The 20,896-nt window shown below is 36.9% G+C and overlaps 1 protein-coding gene across 1 annotated transcript; it reads right to left on the minus strand.

The window, feature by feature from the left end:
• LOC133286550 (uncharacterized) lies at nucleotides 1–997 on the minus strand. The gene is made up of 2 exons (XM_061483980.1): nucleotides 885–997; nucleotides 1–729 (listed from the first exon to the last, which is right to left on the minus strand). The coding sequence occupies exons 1-2, from the start codon at nucleotides 936–938 to the stop codon at nucleotides 1–3; spliced, it is 783 nt and encodes a 260-aa protein (XP_061339964.1). The 5' UTR covers nucleotides 939–997.
• Between the last annotated feature and the right edge of the window lie 19,899 nt (nucleotides 998–20,896).

Here is a 20,896-nt window from a genome sequence, read left to right on the forward strand (position 1 = left end):
TCAGTGGAATACAATTCTTTGGTAGGTGGTATGAGTGGGAGAATCAGAGTCTTCAAAGAGAACCCTTTTTCTATTGACTCTTCCGCAGTTGGAGGAGGGAGTGCTGTTCCCGTTAGAGATAATGAAGGAATCTTGGTGGAGGAGCTGCGGTGGCTGTGTCTGTTGTGGCGGTGACGGTGACGGTGAAGGAATGGTCACTGGGGGAATCTGAAAGGATTCAAGTGGTGGTGGTGGGTGTCTCCATTGAGGAAGTGGTCCTGCAAGGAGAAGGGTTTGAAGGAGAGGACCAGCTTTCATCACTGCTTGTAAAAGCTTACCTTTTTCTGGTAACGGTTTATCTGTTGCTACTAACTCAATCATTTGGGTTTGTGGCAAATGGTCAATAACTGGAGAGGAAACAATGCTTTCTTCACAATCTGATGATGACAGGCCATTGTGTGAGTCAATTCCTCTCCTTGCTTCATCTTCAATGCTTGAAATTCCAGACACAGGACCTGCTTGTTGTTGTTGTTGTTGTTGTTTTGGTTGGTTCTGGAAAAGTAACTTCTCCAAGACAAGTCTCTGGCATTTCTCTTGTGCTTCGTCTCTTTCTCTTGTGACTTTGTTCAGCAGTTCCTTTAGGTTAAAGAGTTGATCGTCCCTCTTTTTGAGTTCCTCTTGAACTGCAGCTCTTGTTTGTTCTAGCTCCAGAGTAGTGTATAAAAGTGACTGCTTCATCTCCTCCATTGACTGTAACATTAAAGTCATACAACACCAATGAAATTCAGAAAGATTTATCAACCCCATTAGGGCCATTACACATTTTTATGCCTAAAACATGCAACTAAACAGCATCAATCTATGTAATAATGGAAAGAGATGAAGGAAATAACTAAAGTAGCTACCTTTCCCTGGCAGTAGTAAGCCCAACTTAGAAGAGGGGTGCGTTGATTGTCCATGCTCTGAGTCTCCAAATGACAATTGATACTATTATTATTATTATCTTTGGCTTTTTGAAAGAAAGAAAGAAAGAGAGAAAGATAAAGGGAAATGGGGACAGAGAAAGAGGTGAGTGAGAGAGGGAAGAGAAGAGGGAAATGAGAAAAGGAGAAACAGAGTTAAGGGGGGTTATGGACCAAGTTTTTGGTGAAGGTTGAAGCTGTTTTTATAAGAACAAGTCCAAGTTACTATTGTTAGTGTTACTTCCCTTGTGGATTTGCCTTCTCATGGGGGTGTTGGAAAACAGCACAGAAAAAAAAAAGCCAAAATCCAAAATGTGGCCAAATCCTACGTTCCATGTAGTCTATATGACTCGTGTCTAATAATATCTTTCGAATGCTTGAAGTATTGGCTGCCTATTCAAATCACTTGTTACTTTTATTTGTTTTCTTTCTTATTTTTTAATTGAAAAAAATATTTCATTAACTTTTTTTTGGTATGCAAATATTTCATTAACTTTGTTTTTGAATAAATAAGACAAGTGATTTGATTTCTCTGTTAGTTTATATTTCTTAAATTTTTGAAAAAAGTTTATATATATATATATATATATATATATATATATATATATATATATATATATATACACACACATAAAGGAGAAATTCTTAATTACAATAGCAGCAAGTCTCAGTATATGATCTAACTTTGATAATAAACACGTTTGAAAGAGAGTATTTTTATGATATGATTTAATTTAAAGCATTCTCTTTTTAACTTTAAAAAATAATTTTTTAAAATAATTTATCTAATTATTATAAAATCTAAAGCATATTTTTTGAACAAATATATTTTTATTGAAAAATCAAATAAAGGGACCCGATGTAATATTTTAAACAATAAGTTGGGTGCTAGAAGCCAAAATGAACAATAAAAAGCTGGACCAAGAATTCAGTTATTCATGTTGTACTTTTTAAGTTTTAACCTCTCTTTCTTAGTCCTTAGACAAGTCCTCTTCAGATCTATTACTCTGCTTTTCCAGCCTCTTGCATACTATTGAACTAGAAAATCTAAGAAAGTGACCGTAAAAAACAGTGATAGCCTTTCAACTATAAAATAACAATAATAGCACAAATGAAGAGCTGGACGTGACATGTCACTTAAAAAGGCCTATTATACTCAAATGATCTTTCATTCTTTCTTGATGATGTTGCCATGTAATTTGGTTGGTGTTTGAATTTTGGATATGTTTGGTTCACAATTTTTTTTTTTTTTATGGTAGTTGCTATAGAGGAATAGTAGCTATTTTCGTAAAATGCATTCTGACCCTCAAATAAGTAAATTTCAGTATAAGTTCAAAGAGAATTAAGTGTTTTAGCGGTAGGTTTATTCGTTTTTTTTTTGGTTAGACATGTAAGTTTATTGTCATTTATATGTTGCGTTCATAGTAAGAGTAAGGACGATAATTTTCAACATGACCTGCTGACACGATACAAAGAATTCGTATTTGGATCAACTTGTTTTCAAATTTGTATCATGTTTTTATTGCAAAAGTCGATCCAAAAAATTGTGTCTTGTTACGCGCCAACTCGTTTTAGAATGAGAGAATGAAGTTATTTTTCATTACAAGGAAAACAGAACGAAAAGTTACTTTGAGTCTTAATACATCAGGTTATATATGCTGTAGAGAAGACAAGCAACCCAAAAGTAAACTAAAACTGATCTACCAACTAAAAGTGATAGCGAAGCTAACAGTTAACAAAATAACAAACTAATTACAAAGAAATAAATCTATTTAAAATAAATAGGTATAATACCCCCCTCAAGTTGGTGGGTGGAGATCATGCAACCCCAACTTGAAGAGAAAATCATGAAATGGAGCTGGATTCAGTGCCTTTGTAAAAATATCACCAAGTTGCTAAGTAGTAGGAACATGCAAGAGTCGAATCAAACCAACTGCAAGCTTCTCTCTGATAGCATGACAATCTAGCTCTATGTGTTTGCTGTGCTCATGAAAAGAAGGATTATGGGCCAAGTAAATTATAGCCTGATTGTCACAATAAAGGCTGGCTGGTTGATTGGTAGGAACTTGAAGATCATTGAGTAAGTAAATAAGCCATTGAACCTCACAAGTTGCAGTTGCTAAAGCATGATATTCTGCCTCTGCAGAGGAACAAGAAACTGTGCTTTGCTTCTTTGACTTCCATGAAAGAAGAGAATCACCAAGAAACACACAAAAGCTAGTGGTGAACTTTCGGGTATCGGGGCAAGTAGCCCAATTAGCATCAGCAAAACCAGATAAAGCTAATGAACCCTGAGAAGAGAATAATAGACCTTTGGTTGAAGAAGCCTTGAGATACCTCAGTACCTGAATGGCAGTTGTATAGTGATCTTTCATTGGTTTGGCTATAAACTGACTTAATTGTTGCACAACAGAAGAAATATCTAGTTTGGTATTTGTTAACTACAGTAAACCACCCACCAGTCTTCTGTAAGTAGCATGATCATGAAACAATTCCCCTTGATCTTGTTTTAGACGTAAAGAGGGTTCCATAGGTGAGGATGCAGGCTTAGCATTAATTATCCCACTCTCAAATAGCAGTTCAAGCACATATTTTCTTTGATCCAGAATCAAACCAGTCTTGGATTGAGCAATCTCCATACCAAGAAAAAAATGTAAAGGGCCAAGATCCTTAATGTGAAATAAGGTATCTAAATGTTGTTTGACAGAATTGATTTGAACCATGTTGTTCCCGGCAAGAACCATATCATCTACATAGACCAAAAGACATGTGAAAACCTCACCATCTGCCTTGGTAAATAAACAATGATCAGCACTTGATTGGGTGAAACCATGTTTGTGAAGTTCTAAAGTCAGCCTTGCATTCCATTGACGTCTAGATTGTTTTAGTCCATATAGGGACTTTTGCAATCTGCAAACTTGGTTTTCTTTAGCAGGTACAATGCCTTGAGGAATAGTCATATAAACTTCCTTTGATAAGTCCCCATGAAGAAAAGCATTATTGATGTCAATTTGTTCAAGGAACCAATCTTTGGCAACAACAACTGAAAGCAACAATCTAACTGTGGTGAGTTTGGCTACTGGAGAAAAAGTCTCAAAGTAGTCAACCCCTTCCATTTGGTTGTAGCCCTTGGCAACTAAACGAGCTTTATGCCTAGCAATTGTGCCATCAGGGTTGTGTTTGATCTTATATACCCATTTAGAACCAATGGGATGCTTACCTTTGGGTAAATCAACAATGGACCAGGTCTGGTTGCGGTTGAGAGCATCAAGTTCTTCATTCATTGCCAAAATCCATTCTCTGGACTTGACAACTTGGCTGTAGGTGCGTGGCTCAACAAAGGAACTTAGGTTGTGACAAAGAGAGGTGTAGGATGAAGAACATTTATTATATGAAACAACAGAGGGTAAAGAGTGAATTGAAGATAAGTGTTTACTTGGAGATGACTTGTGTTCAACTAAAACTGTGGAGAGATTGCAATGAAAATCATTTAAATGGTGTGGCTGCATCCTTACTCTAGCTGACCTTCGAAGGGCAGTGGACTGATCTGATATTAAGTTCCGGTTCTGTGCTCTGGTTTCTGTAGACTTAAAAGCATCATTAGGTTGTAATGGAACAAGTTGGTTTTCAAGTAAGGGTAAAGTTATATTTTGGTTAGGTTGTAATGGAACAGGTAAAGTGACATAATGGTTAGGTTGTAATGGAGCAAGTTGTTTTGCAATTGAAGGTGAAATGACAGATTGGTTAGGTTGAGGATTAGGTAATTGTGAGTCATACATGATAGGCACAAGGGTAGGTAAGACTCTAGGAGATTCAGATGTTGAATTGTCACAGCTTTGATTATCAAGAAATGGAAAAAAAATTTCATAGAAAATAACATGTCTTGAAATGAAAATTTCTTTTGACTTCAGCTCATACAAGACATAACCTTTAGTACCATTTTTGTGTCCCAAATATATACATTTTTGGCCTCTAGCATCAAACTTTGTACAATAAGTTTGAAGAGTGGAAGCAAAAGAAAGACATCCAAATGCCTTAAGGTGGACAAAGACAGGTGGTTTTTGGAAGAACAACTCATAAGGGGATTTGTTTTGTAAAACTAGAGAGTTGAGCCTATTGATGATGTGAATGGCATGTTGGATACAGTAGCACCATAAGATCTTGGGAATATTCCTTTGAAAAAGAAGTGTCCTTGCTGTGTTTAATATATATTGGTGCTTTCTTTGCACAACACCATTTGGCTGTGGAGATTCAACATAAGAAGTCTGGTGTAGAATCCCTTTATGAGCAAAGAAATCAGACATCAAAAATTCAGAACCATTATCACTGCGAAATGTCTTAATGATTACACCAAATTGGTTTTCTATAAGTGTAACAAAATCACGGATATGAGTTCTAGTTTTAGACTTAATTTCATCATGATGCCCCATGTAAATCGTGTATGATCATCAACAATAGTTAAAAGGTATTTGTGCCCATGAATCGAAGGAATAGAATATGAACCCTAGATATCAATATGAACTAAATCAAAAGCTTTATCAGTGATAATAGAACTTAAAGGAAATGGTAATTTCTTTTGTTTAGCATAATGGCATATATCACAGGGATTGTCAACATTGTTACAAGAAATGAAAGGAAATTGAGTCATCATTGACCTTATTACAGAAGAAAAGCAATGGCCCAATCTTAAATGCCACAAATCAACTAGACAAGGCTGAACAGAAACTGTATTGGATGGACTATAACCTCATCAGGTAATGGCTGAGTCAAAAAAAATTCACGAGAGAGGGTGAGAAAAAAAATAAAATTCACACTAAATTAAGCAGGACAACATGATAGTAGGTCATTATGTAAAAAATTTAAGGAAAATGTTTTTCTCATGTTACATGAGAAACTTTATCTCATGTTATACACACATCAAAATCTGAGCCATCATTTTTTTTTCTTTTCTTTTAATTGTGTCACCCACCTAATTATGTCTCTACATATGCTATCTCATGTAACATGAGAAAAACATTGCCTAAGATTTGAATAACTCTTCAAGTTTTCTTCATACATGAAGAGTAATAAAAATGAAGAGGGTGAACTTATGCTACTCTATTTAAAAAAAAATAAAAATTAAAATATAGTTTAAGACAAAGATTTGATGGATTTGAAAGAGACCAATCAGTCAATCACCCTTCCCTAGTTCTACTTAAAGGTGGCAAAGTGGGCGGCCTGCCCCGCCTCGCCCCACCCCGCCAACAACCCGCCAAAAAATGAGCTATCCTGCCTCGTTTGGCAAGTTGGACCGCCAGCCCGAGTCTATTTTACACTAACCAGCCTCGGCCCGCCTATGCCCACCATCAAGCCGCCAAAAAATGAGTCCGCCCTGCCCTGCTTTTGAGATGGGTTGAAAAACTCAGTCCGCCCCGCCTTGTTTAGCAGGTGGGGCGGGTTAGTCCGCCGAGCCGAGCCCGTTTTGCCGGCTCTAATTCTACCACTGATCACTCGAGATGTTCGACTATATTGTCATATCCAAATAATTTCTCTTTTGAAAAATAACTTTTATATAAGTTATACAAGTTCTCGGAAAATTAACAACATCTTTAATGATTTATAGTAATATTTTTAAATATCGCCTATTAAAAAAGAAAACATAATATTTAAGAGTTTAATATTTTTCATGTTATAATATATAAATTTATTTCCTATATACACATAAAAGTATATGAGACTTCATGTTTTTTCTTTCTGTCTCTTCTCTTCACACAGACTCACATGAGTTTCACATACTTTTACGTATATATGTAAGGGGTAAATTTATCTCCTATAACATATGGAATATTAAATCCAATATATTTAAACCCAAACCATAACTAATACTAATGCAAGATTCGATCAGGTATATCAAGAAGCCAAAATAAACAATAAAAAGTGGAACCATGAAACCAGTTATCCTGTTTACACTTTCTTTTTATTTCTATTTTTAACCTCTCTCTGAGAAAATAAAATAAAAGATCATATTTATTTCTTTGCTTTTGTAGCCCATTACATCCCATCGAAAAAAGAAAACCCAATAAAGTGACCGTAAAACACAGTGATAACCTTTCAACTTTAAAATAACAAATAATAACAAAAATAAAGAGCTGGATGTGATATGTCAATTAAAAAGATCAAATTATACTAAATGACCTTTCTTTTTTCTTTATTTATAAATAAATTTTGTATGAAACTTCAAAATTGAAGGTATAAGTCTCCCAAAATTGTCTATTCAATCAAAGCTTAGTTTAATGGTAGGAGCTATCAAGATCTTTTAGATGTTAATCGTATTCTATATTACAAGCGTTGAATATGGTAAAAATAAAAATTAAACCTCTTAATCCATATGTGAGTATAATTAGATTCACGTGATTTTTTAAACGTAGTTATTTTCAAAATTATTAATTTTAATTCCAATATGAATGTCTCACGAACATTTTTTTTTCTTAAAGAATGTCATAATCATGTTAATACTTCTTGATAATTTAAAATTTCCTGGCCTTTTGACTAGGATCAATTACAACAGTGATTTGAACCCATCATGCAGGCTACAATCCTTATCCCCCAGTTCACATAACGTAAACTTTTACATTTCTCTTTCCAATTTTTCGAAAAGAAATTAAAAGAAGAGGATTGAAAACAATGTTGTTGTGTCTGCACACCTTAACATTGAATTTATTACAATTTTTTGGACATGCATAACTATTTTTGGCCATGCAAACCATTTTCATTTTCCTCACACGTGGGCTGCATCCCGAAGTAAATCCAAACATTTATTTTGTTTTTATCGCACGATTCAAATTGGTTCCATCGATTGATATGAGTACCTCACTTTGATTTTGCTTCTTTGTCTAAATTGCATGAATCCAAGAGTTGTTCGTGTTAGATCCACTTGCTTAAAGGATAGTAGATTCAATAATTCCTAAGGTTTGTAATTTTGGGGAGAGTAAAGTGGCTCAAACACGAAACTAGATTAATCAGGTACATTAGGACTTTGGACACTATCTACCGGAAAAATTGCATGAGGATAAGATTTAATAATGTATTATTACTACTTAATATAATTTTAGTATTTAATTTTATTACTTATATATTATAATTTCATAAAAAAATGTTTTATAAAACATATTTAATATAATTTATATTTCAAAAAGGACTTCATAAAAAATTAAACCAAAGGAATAAAATTGATTATAAATAATTTTTTATAATATTTATTGTTACTGTTTTGGCCAACCCAATTGGCTGGCCCATTGGCCCAGGCCCATTTATGAGCCACTGAGGACATCCCTAAAGGAGGCAGGTGACGCCTCTAGAACACCATTTGTTAGCTCATGCACAAGCAACCATTGTACATTGACAATGGCTGTCATGTGTCTTGCCCAAGCAAGACCAGGTTATGGTGGCTCACCTATCCATCTCCCTCCACATATGAGGACAAACCCCACCTTTAAATACCTCATCTCACCCACAAAGATACATACTATTCTATTACTTCTATGAGCTGTTATTATGTTCATTTGGAGAGCCATCATAGCCATTAAACACTTCTCGTACCATTATTGCACAGCACCTAGGAAGCTCCGTAAGGGCCTTGGTCTATACCTTTGCCACTAAGAACACCCTAGATAAATATATATCGGGTTCTCCTAATTATCGTATAGCTCATTGGCGTTGTCTGTGAGGATCTATAAATTTTGATTCCCATTTCTCTACTGCAGACTTTAGAAAGGCAAAAAGCCACTCTAGTTTCGAACTCAGCAACCCAAGATGGTTCGGACTAGAAGAACAAATCATCCAAGAGCAATAACCCCTGATGGCCATGTCCAAACCCTCCATAAAATTTTTGCAACCTCTGTTCCCTTCATTTAGCCGCACAACCAAGCCCCACAAGCTTTCCCAGCTGCAGATGAACATGACATGGCATTTCGAATAGCCATCGATCCTAACACTCACGCCATGATTCAAGAGATGAGAAGAGAAATCCAATATCTCCGCCACATCATTCAGCAGAATCCTCCGCCGATTGCCCTAATGGAAGTATAAGCTGAGAGCATAGGCCCCGTGCACCCTGCGTTGTCTAAACTTCATCAAATCTTCCAGCAACTACCCGTTCCACCGGTCGTCCAAAATGTATTGTCGGTCGAAACTTCCCTACCCTTCAACAACCAAATCATCATATTATCATCCTAGCTCCTTTTTCCTTCCCAGTGCCTGCCACTCGACTGAATCCAGCCCAAGCATACCCCATTCCACCTTTGGCCCCCCCGCTGTGGCCCCGGTTGAAGTAGCAGGAGGAAATCCTATACATGGAATGCCTTTTAAGCAGCTCGCCCTACACCATCACTTTTGTGTTGTACCGGTCGCCCAGACACATTAAGTTGTTCATACACCCTAACCAACACCTTCCCATTCTATAAACAACAATATTATGCGACAACAAGCAAACCAGCAATGCCAAGGTATAAGACAACAAGTTCCTCAAGGTACACCTACTAACCCCTTATGATGCAACAAACCCTTGATTGACGAGTCACTACTGACACCCATTCAGCTCGGATTCAAAGGCCCAACCAATGTCCCTTCTTATGTTGCTGATTCTGACCTTTATGAATGAGTGAAAAAGTTTGAAGCAGCAATAACGTTGCATGGGGAAACTGACCTCCTTATGTGAAAAACTTTCCCACACTCTGCTCGAAGGGAGGGCCCTCGACTGTTACACAAACCTGCTGACCGTGGGACGTTATAACAACCAGGTTCTAGAACAAGTTCTCAGCAAGCCAGCTGGTACCAAAGTTTGTTCATGCACTAGAAAAGATACGACAACAGCTCAAAGAAAGCCTCCGATCATACTTTGATCGATTTGACAATGAAGCAATATCAATAAAAGTACTGGACCCCAAAGTTCAACTCCATATCCTCTTGTCTGATTTGTGACAGGGATTGTTTGCTTACGAGCTGGCCCGCTATAAATTAAAGCAAAAGGCCTAGGGTTTTATGAGGATAGACAAATATAAAGGAAGTAGGAGAGACGACAACCCAACACGTGAAGGAAAGCCTAGCAGAAGCAGAAAATCACCTGGATGTGAGGGGAGAAAATTCCACAACATTCGTCATAACAGCGACGATGCCTATACTCCCACTCCTCACCTGCACATCATAAATGAAGTTATACAGGCAGAGTTTCACAAGAAACAACCCGCCAACAGACCCCAAAGAGACTCCGCAAAGTTTTATGATTTTCACAAAAGATACGGTCACCCCACTAAAGAATGTTGGGATTTGAAGCGTGAGATTGAAAACCTATTAAAGAATGGCACACCCAAAAATATTTCCAAAGGGGAGAGGGAAACCACTGGAATGAGAAAGGAAAAGAACAAGAAGAAAAGAGACAGTACATGCATAATAGGAGTTCGTCCCCCAACAGGGAAAGAAAGGATAAAAAAAGTACAAAAGACACAAATACAACAGTAGAGCAAGGGCAACCACCTCAAAACCAAAGAAAGAAATTAACAAAACCCCTCGCAAATGCAGTTATGAAAGGGAAAACTCTACCTTAGTCAAACATTAAATGATAAATATGATCTCTGGTGGACCTGGCAGAGGAGGAGAAATAACCAAGGCCAGAAAAGATACCTCATGCAATGCCTGTCGGTAACGAAAAAATGGATCTCCAAAACCAAAAGCCCCACCCTTCCTAAAAAGCCCAAGATCATGTTGGATGAAGACGAGATCAAAAGAGTAATTCCTGGACACAATGACCTATTAGTTATACAATGAGTGATCGCCAACTATGGTGTGAGTAGAATATTCGTTGTTCATGTGAGCTCGACTGACATCCTTTTTTGCCTTGCCTCACGGTGTTAAGGTATGATGAGAAAGACTTAATCCCAGTTGTAGACGAGCTGTTAGCTAATAGCTCCAAAAAATGGAGAGCTATCTTGTGTTTTTTGTAATCAAAAGCCCCTACTTTTAAGGTTGTTTTGATTGTTTATATTCACTTTTATGGCCTAATGCATTTTTTTTTATGTTTTGGGCAGAAGCCATACATTGCAGTTGAAATTCGTATAAATCTAGGAGCCAGACCACATGTTTTGCTCAATTTTAGACTTACTTAATGTTGATATATTTCAGGTGAACTTAGCGCACTCCACTATGGCCCACTATGAATCTGATGCTGATTTCGAGGGGAAAAGAAGAGAAAAGGATGAAAAAGACAAAGAGGAGACAAAAGCAGAAAAAGGAGCATGAGAGAGAAAGAGCAACATGTTGTGCCTACTGTACTTGCTGTCCTTTGTCTGAAAGAGCGATGCATCAGCAGCAAAAGTGGAAGACAAATGAAGAGGAGAATGAGAAATGCAATTTCAGCAATACAACATTCAAATTTCAGCAATTACAGCAGAGGAGAGAACAAATCAAAATGCACAATTAAGGCTGAGCTGGCAGGAGCAATGTCCCCTTATCCGGAGCCGAAATGCGATCATGACCGGTGGATCAGATCAATGGTCAAGACAGCACATTTGAAGAAACCGTGGCTTATAAATACGAGGAAGACTATTGAACCATAGGTCACAAAGACCAAGAAGGTCAATTTTTGAAGATTACAAAGCACTAACTAACTCAACACACTTGCACAACATAAAAGACAGTGCAACAAACTCCAAATGAAGCTAGAAGGCTAAAACAACATGCAAAAGTGGAGAAATAACTTCAAAGTGAAAAGTCAACTCTAAAGTCAAAGATTCAAGTCAAACAAGGAACTAGAAGACTCAAAACATGAAGAAAGAAGAAGAATTCTGAAGACTCAACTTTATACAGTTTGTAATGTCTTATTAAAGTCTTAGGAATTTAGAGGTTTGAGTTTATTGAGCTATAACTCTCAAGGTTGTATTATAGAAGCCATAAACTCATGCATAAGTGAACCTACATACACAATCCATTCATACATGACTCACACATATGGAACACTATTAGATTATTGCTAGAAGTATACATATATGTGTGAGAAGTGAGTAAAAATCATTTAGAAATCAATTAGATTGATTTTGGGCTGCTATGCTTAAATATTCGGATATGGATATTTGAATATCCAGATATAGGATATCCGGATACGAGCCCAACAAATATCTAGATATTGATCTAGTCACGTGAGTTAATTAAAAATTAAGAGTCTAACGGCTATATTTTTAATGCAAACTCTAATGCAAACTTGATTAAAGTTTTCAACTTTCACTTGGTACTTAGTACATTCATTTAATGACTTAACTTTAATTTTGCCCAAGGTTAACAATTTTAAATGATCCAGATTTCTAAAGCAAGGATTAACACAAAAACACATTAGAACACACAATTTATGTAAAGAAAGAATGGCTAAATAATAACACAAGAGGGGGTGTGAATTGTGTCCTTAACTTTTTCGCTAATAACAAAGAAATTCAAAAACCCCTTTATCAAGAAAGCATGCAAAAGAGATTTTTTTTTTTTTAATAACATGCAAAAGAGATTTTAAACTATTAACAAAAATTCTCAAACCCTAGAAACAAATTCATATCATCAAGAACACTGAACCAAAGAAAGTTATATGCAGCGGATAGTAAAAAGATAAGGTAAGAGAAGATAACACTGGGATTCATCCTGGTTCACTCTCTACCACTTGAGAGCTACATCAAGACTGCATTGATCGTTCCACTATCATCAAGCTTCCAAGCAGTGCTTGAAGAAATCGTTTTACAAAAGGAATTTTCCAAGACCATGATCAACCCCTTGATCACTCTTAACCTAAACCCTAGGATCACTCTACTTATACCAGAAACTAAATCACAATTTGAATTTTACAAGACTGTAACCAATCCCTTGATCACTCTTAACCTAAACCCTAGGATCACTCCAATTGAATACACACCAATCACTCAATTTGTACTATAACATGTAGAGTACCTCTCTACGTTTAGACTTACACAGAAAATCAAAAGAAGAAAAATAGAAGAAGAAGATTGATGAGCATTCTTTTTCTAGAAATCAAATTTAAGCATAATCCTTGATAATGGGTAATTCTGACTCTAATGAATGTAATAATACTCTTTTTTATGTTTTTGAACCCTAAAACATAATTATATAGTAACCTAAGTCAGTTTAGAAAAGATATAAAAAGATTTGATTCGAATTTTAAAAATAATTACGTGATTCCCGATAAATATCCGGTTATATGTGTCTCCATTCAGATATTTTAGGTTTGGATATCCTCATATACAAAATTTATATCAAGATATTTGATGACAGCAACCCAAAAACAATATGAATTTGATCTAAATTATTTCTAATTGATTTTCTCACACTTTTCACACATGAATGCATGTTCATAGCATCAATATAACATTGTTCCACGTGTGTGAGACTTGTATGCATGAGTTTATGGTTATAAATGCAATATAGAGAGATAAGACTCAATAAACTCAACTTCATACAATCTAAGACTCTAAAAGTACATGACACATAATCAAAATACAAGTCTTCAATTATCTTCAAGTGTCTTCATCCTGTGAGTCTTCTAGGTCCTTTCTTCACTTGAAACTTTGACTTTGGTGTTGACTTTGCACATTTGAATTACTTCTTCATTTTTGCATGTTGCCTTGATCTTCTAGTGCCATTGGGGACTTGTTGCATTGTCTTCTAACTTGTGCATCCATGTTGAGTTTGTTGGTGTTTTGTAATCTTCAAAACTTCAAATATGTAAGCTTGGAAACCTACGGTTCAATAATTTGGAAGAATTAACACCAATTTGGCTATATTTTGACATCCTTGAGAAAAAGCTTAATATCTCTCTCATCTCTTAACCTTTTTTGATCTTTCTTTTTTGTTTGATCAAGAAGAGATTGCTCATTTTTTGCTTTCATGAATCTTGCTGCTATAATTAATTCTGGATTATTTGAGAGACCCTATAGGTGATAGGTTGAGAGTGATCAAAGGGTTGATCATAGTTCTTGAAAAAATTCCATAGTAAAACAGTTTTCCAGGCACCGGTTTGAAGCTTTGGACATAGTGGAATGACGGCTTTAGTCTGGATGTAGCTCTCAAGTGGTTAAAGAGTAAATCAGGATTAATCTTGATGTGATTTTTCCTTTCCTTTCATCCTTTTTGATACCACTGCGTTTTCTCTGATATTGGACGAAATTTGGTATGTTTTAAATTTGTTTTTACATTGGTAAATGTTTGATTTATGTTTAATTTTGTCTTGGGTTGATTTCTTGATAAAGGGGTTTGATTTTCAATGTTTCTTTCAAAATAAGTTTCTGCACAATTCACCCCCTCTTGTGTTTCTGCATTAGCCATCTTTTCTTTACAATTGGCCCGAGAGCTTAGGTTCTCTATTGTAGGTTTAATCACCTAGAGACAAAGATCCATAAATTGACTAATTTTAATAATGATTTGCCTCAAGAGGGTGGTTCAACCAATAGACCACCTTATTTCAATGGTACTGATTAGCCATATTGGAAATCTAGAATGCAAATCCTTCTAGAATGCATAGAATTAAGGGTTTGGACTGCAGTTGAAGGTGGGTATGAATTTCCTACCACTTTGGATGATAATGGTCAAAGGGTTCCTAGGAAAGTTAAATGGAATGCTAAGGCTAAGAATTTGATAACTAATGCTCTAGGTAGAGATGAGTATTTTAGGATTACATTTTGTAAAATGGCTAGAGACATGTGGAAAGTGTTAGAAACCACTCATGAAGGCACTAGTGAGGTTAAAAGATCTAAACAAAATGCACTCACTGGAGAATTTGTGACTTTTGAAATGCTTGATGATGAATGTGTTTATGATTATAAAAAATGATTTACTCACATCATAACAATATTAAATGCTTTAGGTATCCATTACATTAATGAACAAATGATCAACAAAATTTTATACCATTATCTAATAAAAGTATCACCGTTATCTGTGTAACTAAGTAACTTAACTTTTTCTTTTAATTTATTCTTACGTATTGCATCACATATTTTCTTTTTTCAATTATCATAATCTGTACAGTCCCATACCTACGCAGATCTCTTACTTTTTCTATCGATAACTGTAATTAACAGTTAAAATCTATCCAATTATGATCACTAAGACCACTTCGAACACAACTTTACAGACATCATAACGGCTGTAATCTCGACAATCCAGGAAATAATCCTACATCTTTATAATTCTTGTAATCTAGAAAAGTTTAGACAAACAATATAACTATATTATCATACTTAGAATTCATCTATGAATTCATACATAATCTGGCTCAGTGTCAATTCTCCTCAAACTCAAACCTATTAACTGTTAGCTGACAAAACTTAAAACAGATATCTAAATACCTCATATACTAAATCGTGGTTCCATGTCAGTACACACACATAAACTTAATTTCATACTCAACATGTACTAATATACATAAGGCTACACATGCCTCTCTAAATAGATATTAATTGTAAACATGCATGATTACTATTCATGCCACTCTACCATTCAAACAAAAAAGAAAATGAAACTACAAATCAAACTGTCATCCCAACCCTTCAACCATCTTGCTCGTCCTGCCTAGCCTCGCTTGCTAGTTCGTCACCCACCATTTTCTCAACCTATGTTCCATAAGGAACGAGCAGACCAAAGTCCCTTGTTATTGCATCGGGCTCCCCTTCATCGCCCTCATCCACTAAGTAGTCCTCCCTTAACTATATAATCCTTGTTAAGCCAAGCGAGATCTAAGTCAATCGACTGGTTAGACAGGGCAATTTGGTCGACGACATTGTAAAAATACTACTCATAAACACTTGCCATGTTCTGCGATAGCTCCAAGTTTTGGTCCTCCATCTTCTTCATGTTCTTCTGCGTGGCCTCCAAAGCAGTTGTGCCCTTTTCAATTGGTCAGTTAACTCCTGATGGGTGATTGGAAAATCTTCTTTGGCTTTCTCTACCTTTTCTTTGGTGCGTGCCAGATCCTCTTCCTTCTTTTTAAGATTGTTATGCTGCTTTTCTAGCTCATTATAACTATTGTCCAGAATCTTATAGCTAGCAGATTAACGAGCAACCTGGTTCCCCAGCCTGCTACTTTCGCGAGTAAGGTCTTCATTGACCTTTGAAAGCCTCTCCACTTTGCTATTAAGATCAGTGATCTAACCTCCCCGACGTGCATACTGCTTTTCGTTCGCTAACATCAGTACTCGACAAGCGCGCATCCGAGCAATCATAACATCTATGCTATAGACAATAACATCTTGCCTTGCAACCTGAATCAAAGATAATTTTGAGGTAACTTAGACCTCCTGTACCTCAGGCATTTGCATGGTAATGAGGTCATTTTCAGAGAACATCGGCGAATTGACAAGGGCGACCGATATAGAAGGAGGGGGCGACTAGAATCTCCAGCCATGACATGAGTTTCAACCGCTCGGACATCTTCGTCAACAACCACCTGCTGGGTTGCCTTAGACCTCTTAGGTGATGTTGTGGTCACCTTTTCTCCCTTTTACCAGCAGGCTCAATAACAAGCGCCATTCTGATTGGCAAGGGAGAAGATTCTACCTTTAGATCATGAATGATGAGCCCTTTGTTGGCTCTCTTTGCTAACTCCTCCTATGAAGGATCAATCTTCTTTTAGCAGGAGCATCGTCAGCTTTCTCTTTCCCCTTGTCTCCTCTCTTCTTGTCCACCAATTTAGTAGCTTTCCAAGCAAGATTCAACACGTTTTTGTCCATCTCGACAACTACAAAAATAAGAAAGAGTCAAAAAATTTGGTCAGAAATAAATGAGTATAGCGTAAAGAAAACAACTCCACTCAAGAGATATTGTCCTTCCCCACTGACGCCTTTCGAATGCCTTGACCTCCATACTCAATTATAAACTTTGTTGTAAATTTCCTTACTTTCGTTATATTGGCTTTCAACCATGCAGCCATTGCTCGCTCAGCCTCAGACGGAGATGCATATTTCACGAAATATTCATAAACAGGGAGATTGTAGTGATGCTTGTTCTAAAATAAATTGTATCAAGTCTGACCGGCGACTGCATGATCATGTAAGAAAGGGTTAAGATTTTGTTAAGGATCAGGTGACACCTAAAAGAAATGATTCTTAAAATAATTGTAGGAGTTATTGAAGACCGTGAAGGTGGCCCTTATCTTAGTTGAAGCTCAAAGAGAAACCTAAGAACCTTTCCAGTGAGTGGACGAAGAAACAAAGAAACAATAAAAGAAAAGTTGGACGCCAGACTTCCACATGAAAAAGTTACAAATGAGTTGGAACGCCCGGATAAAGCCCCAGGAGTTGGAATGAAGTTGAGAAGGCACCACCCCCAAATGTCATAGCGCATACATCTCAAAATTAGTGAAAGGCAACTTGACCCGGATATTCGTAAAGTAGCTTTTGTACATCAGAAATGAAGGCTCATTAATTCTGCTCGGTCTAGACTAATCATAAATCTTGATACCTTCGTCTACTGAGCGAAGGATCCACTTCTTCTCATTACCCCCCATCGATGAGCCAAAAAAGCCTCTTGAAAGTGTAGCTTCCCTGCAAAACAACTACATTTATGAATGACGAAGCAGTCACCCGAACTTCGTGGTCCGCCCAGTCCATCGCCATTAGAATATATGATTAAAGAACTCTCTTTGGAATAACAAGGTCACAGAGAAGCCGCTGGTAGTTAAACCCAGGAATAAGAGAAAAAAGGTCATATTCTTCTTGAAGAGTTATAAAACTCAATGAACTGAGCCGAACTCAAGCCATTCATACATAGACCTCAACTTCTTCAATGTGTTACTACCCTTGCAGACCATACCAATTGTCCCATGTGAGTCACTCAGAAGAAACCCAACCAACCCAGACACGAACAAATATGAGTATAAAGTAAGACATAGCTGAAGACTCTGAGGTAGAACTTAAACCAGAACTGACAAAGGAGCCAGGAAACCAAGCTTGTGGCACCCTATCTAACCGCAGGTCCCTGGATATAACATCCCAAATGCCGTAATTCTTTACTCGGGTGTCCTCAGGGTGTAATCTACCCTTTTGGTTATCCGTAGACTCATCCATTTTTTGATGGTGATAAGATTTTAGTGTTTGAGGAATATATTTGACTACGCGGCTAGGGATGGGAGGAAGTGGAAGAGGGCGACAAACCATTTGTAAAGGGCGATATTTAGGATCTCGGTCAATGTTACAAATAAGATGCATGTAAAAAGTGCAGATAGTTTGGTACCTAAGGCGACCAGATTAACCTTTAAATTGACTTCCACCGCGACCAGACCAGCCGCCATGACTCCTATTGTTCCCTCACCCACCTCATCTGTATCAACTGTATCTACGACCGTGATGAGGAGGCAGCATGTTATAGATCTCTTCTTGCAAAAAACCTAACAAGCAATACCACTCAGGGACCTCATTAGAAATATCACTCAATTCACCGCCACGATGGCTACTCTCCCGTTCTCCACCACGGTAGGAGGCGAAGGACTATAAACAACCTCTATCATCCTCCCTACAACCTTCTCTCGGTGAACAAGCAATTCTCGAAATTGTGGACCAGCACTCATTTCTTGCACCCATTCTTCTATCTTCACCATCTTTGAAGATAGAAACTAAGCCTAAGAAAAGACACCGACAAAAAAAATTAACCCAGCAACTCCCCCCTCTAGAAAAAGACCAACCCAGAAACAGGAACCAAAGGGAAACCAAAAAAGAGAGGAAGAGTATATCTGTTAAAAAATGGTGATTTGGTGGAGACAAAACCAAAATATGCAAACTAAAGAAAGCCCACGACCTCTAAATGATATCGAAGAAATGAAATGAAACCAAGTACCTCAAGTGTGAAGAAATGTGAACACGAAAAATGGAGGAGAAAGTTCAGATACAACCGAAGGAGCCAGAACCTTGGTAAGAAAAACAAACTCAGAAATAGAGGAAAGGAAGAAGGCAACCCTTTAAGTAAGAATATCGAGAGAACTAAGGGCGCCAGATCAAGGTAACCATTTAAAATTAATGGTACAGATCAAAGGGAAGACTCATATGTTCGAAAGAGAAAGGACAGCTCCACGCCACATTAAATGCGCGTTGTTGCATTGCATTAATTGTAGCAGGCGACGAAGAGTCACCACCATAGCGGTAATGATGAAAGCAGGAAAAAAGGAACTTCCTCCACTCAGAATATCACATATGGCCATGACCAGCTGTAAGAAAGCAAAACTGCTATGCACTGTGATACAGTTACACAAGATGATATGTTTGCAGGATAACCTTTTTAGAACTGACAAAATCAACAGAACTTCTCAACTGTGAAGTTTCATACAACCTAAAGCAAGATAGTAGGCATACACGAAACCAACCACCAACATTACCTTACCCACTCTTAAACACCTAACTTGGCGACCAGATATAACCCAACGCGTCACCACCAATGAAAATCAATCATAAGCATATTCACCCACTCACAAACCAGGTAGTACATCTGATCGGATATAGGCCCTATACACCTTGACTTCATAGGCTATTAAGCTGGGGGCTTCTGTTGTGGCCAGCCCAATTGGTTGGTACTTTGGCCCATGCCTAATATATGAGCCCATGCTTAAAGGCCCGCTGAGGACACCCCCAAAGGAGGCATGTGACGCCTCTAAGGAACACTATCCCTCACACCATGCACAAGCAGCTATGGTACATTGACAATTGCTACCATGTGTCTTGCCCAAGCAAGCCCAGGTTATGGTGGCTCACATGTCCGATCCTTCCTTACCTCCTCCCTCCACACAGGAGGTCAAACTCCACCTATAAATAACCCCTCTCACCCATAAAGATACACAATATTCTATTACTTCTATGAGCTGTTACTCTGTTTATTTGGAGAGCCACTATAGCTATTAAACACTTCTACCATCATTGTTGCACAACACCAACGAAGCTCCATAAGGGCCTTGGTTTATACTATTGCCACTAAAAGCACCCTATATATATATATATATATATATATATATATATATATATATATATATATATATCGGGTTCTCCTGATCACTAGACAACTTAATCACTATAAATAATCGTAAAAAATAATATTAATTAGATCATCATTAAATAAGTTTTACGGGGTTTTAATTAGACAAAGAGAAAAATATTTCTGCAGTTACTGCAGATAAGTTATCTGCATTTATTCTCAAAATGACGTCATTTTGGGATTGAAAGATTAAAAAATCATAATTATAAAGATTATAATAACCCTGAAATAAATTAAAATTACAAAAATATCATGATTTTCGCCACAAAACGACGTCGTATTGGGCTTACTGCAGATAACTTATCTGCAATAACTGCAGAAAAAGCGAACCCTTAAACAAATACGTAAAATATGTATTCGTGTTTAACTTTGAACTCTACCATTAGTGTATAGAGAACAAAAGCTTTGTATCATATAAATTTAGTAGGAGACATTAGTATGAGAACCTGATTTTTTGTTGTTGTTGGGAGATAAGGTATATAATGAAAAATTACTATATAATCATGAAAAGTAAAACGAGGAATAGAAAGTGAATTATGGGACTACGGGATACGGCAAAATAGGATATATCTAGGGTCAAATTGTGTCACCTTCCTCTTGTGTAGGGAGGAGCTAAGTAGAGGGTAAGCTACCTCATTGCACCATTCAAATTGCTTAAGGTGCATAGATGCTGTTAGTCCCAGTGGTACTCAAGAAGGGGGGTTGAATTGAAGAATTTTCCTTCAAAAAGCGGTGGCCTTTGAGTTGAGTACCCTTCTCGGATTGACTCCATTCTTGGATCTACTCTTCAGGAATTACCTGTAAAATAAAGAGAACCACGCTCTGATACCAATTGTTAGTCCCAGTGGTACTCAAGAAGGGGGGTTGAATTGAGTAGTAGCACCTATATCTCTTTTTTGTTTTTATTCAAATATAAT

Source organism: Gastrolobium bilobum, unplaced genomic scaffold, assembly GCF_033153095.1.
Source record: "Gastrolobium bilobum isolate Gb01-03AN ecotype WA unplaced genomic scaffold, APGP_CSIRO_Gbil_v1 utg341, whole genome shotgun sequence".
Lineage (NCBI taxonomy): Eukaryota > Viridiplantae > Streptophyta > Magnoliopsida > Fabales > Fabaceae > Gastrolobium > Gastrolobium bilobum.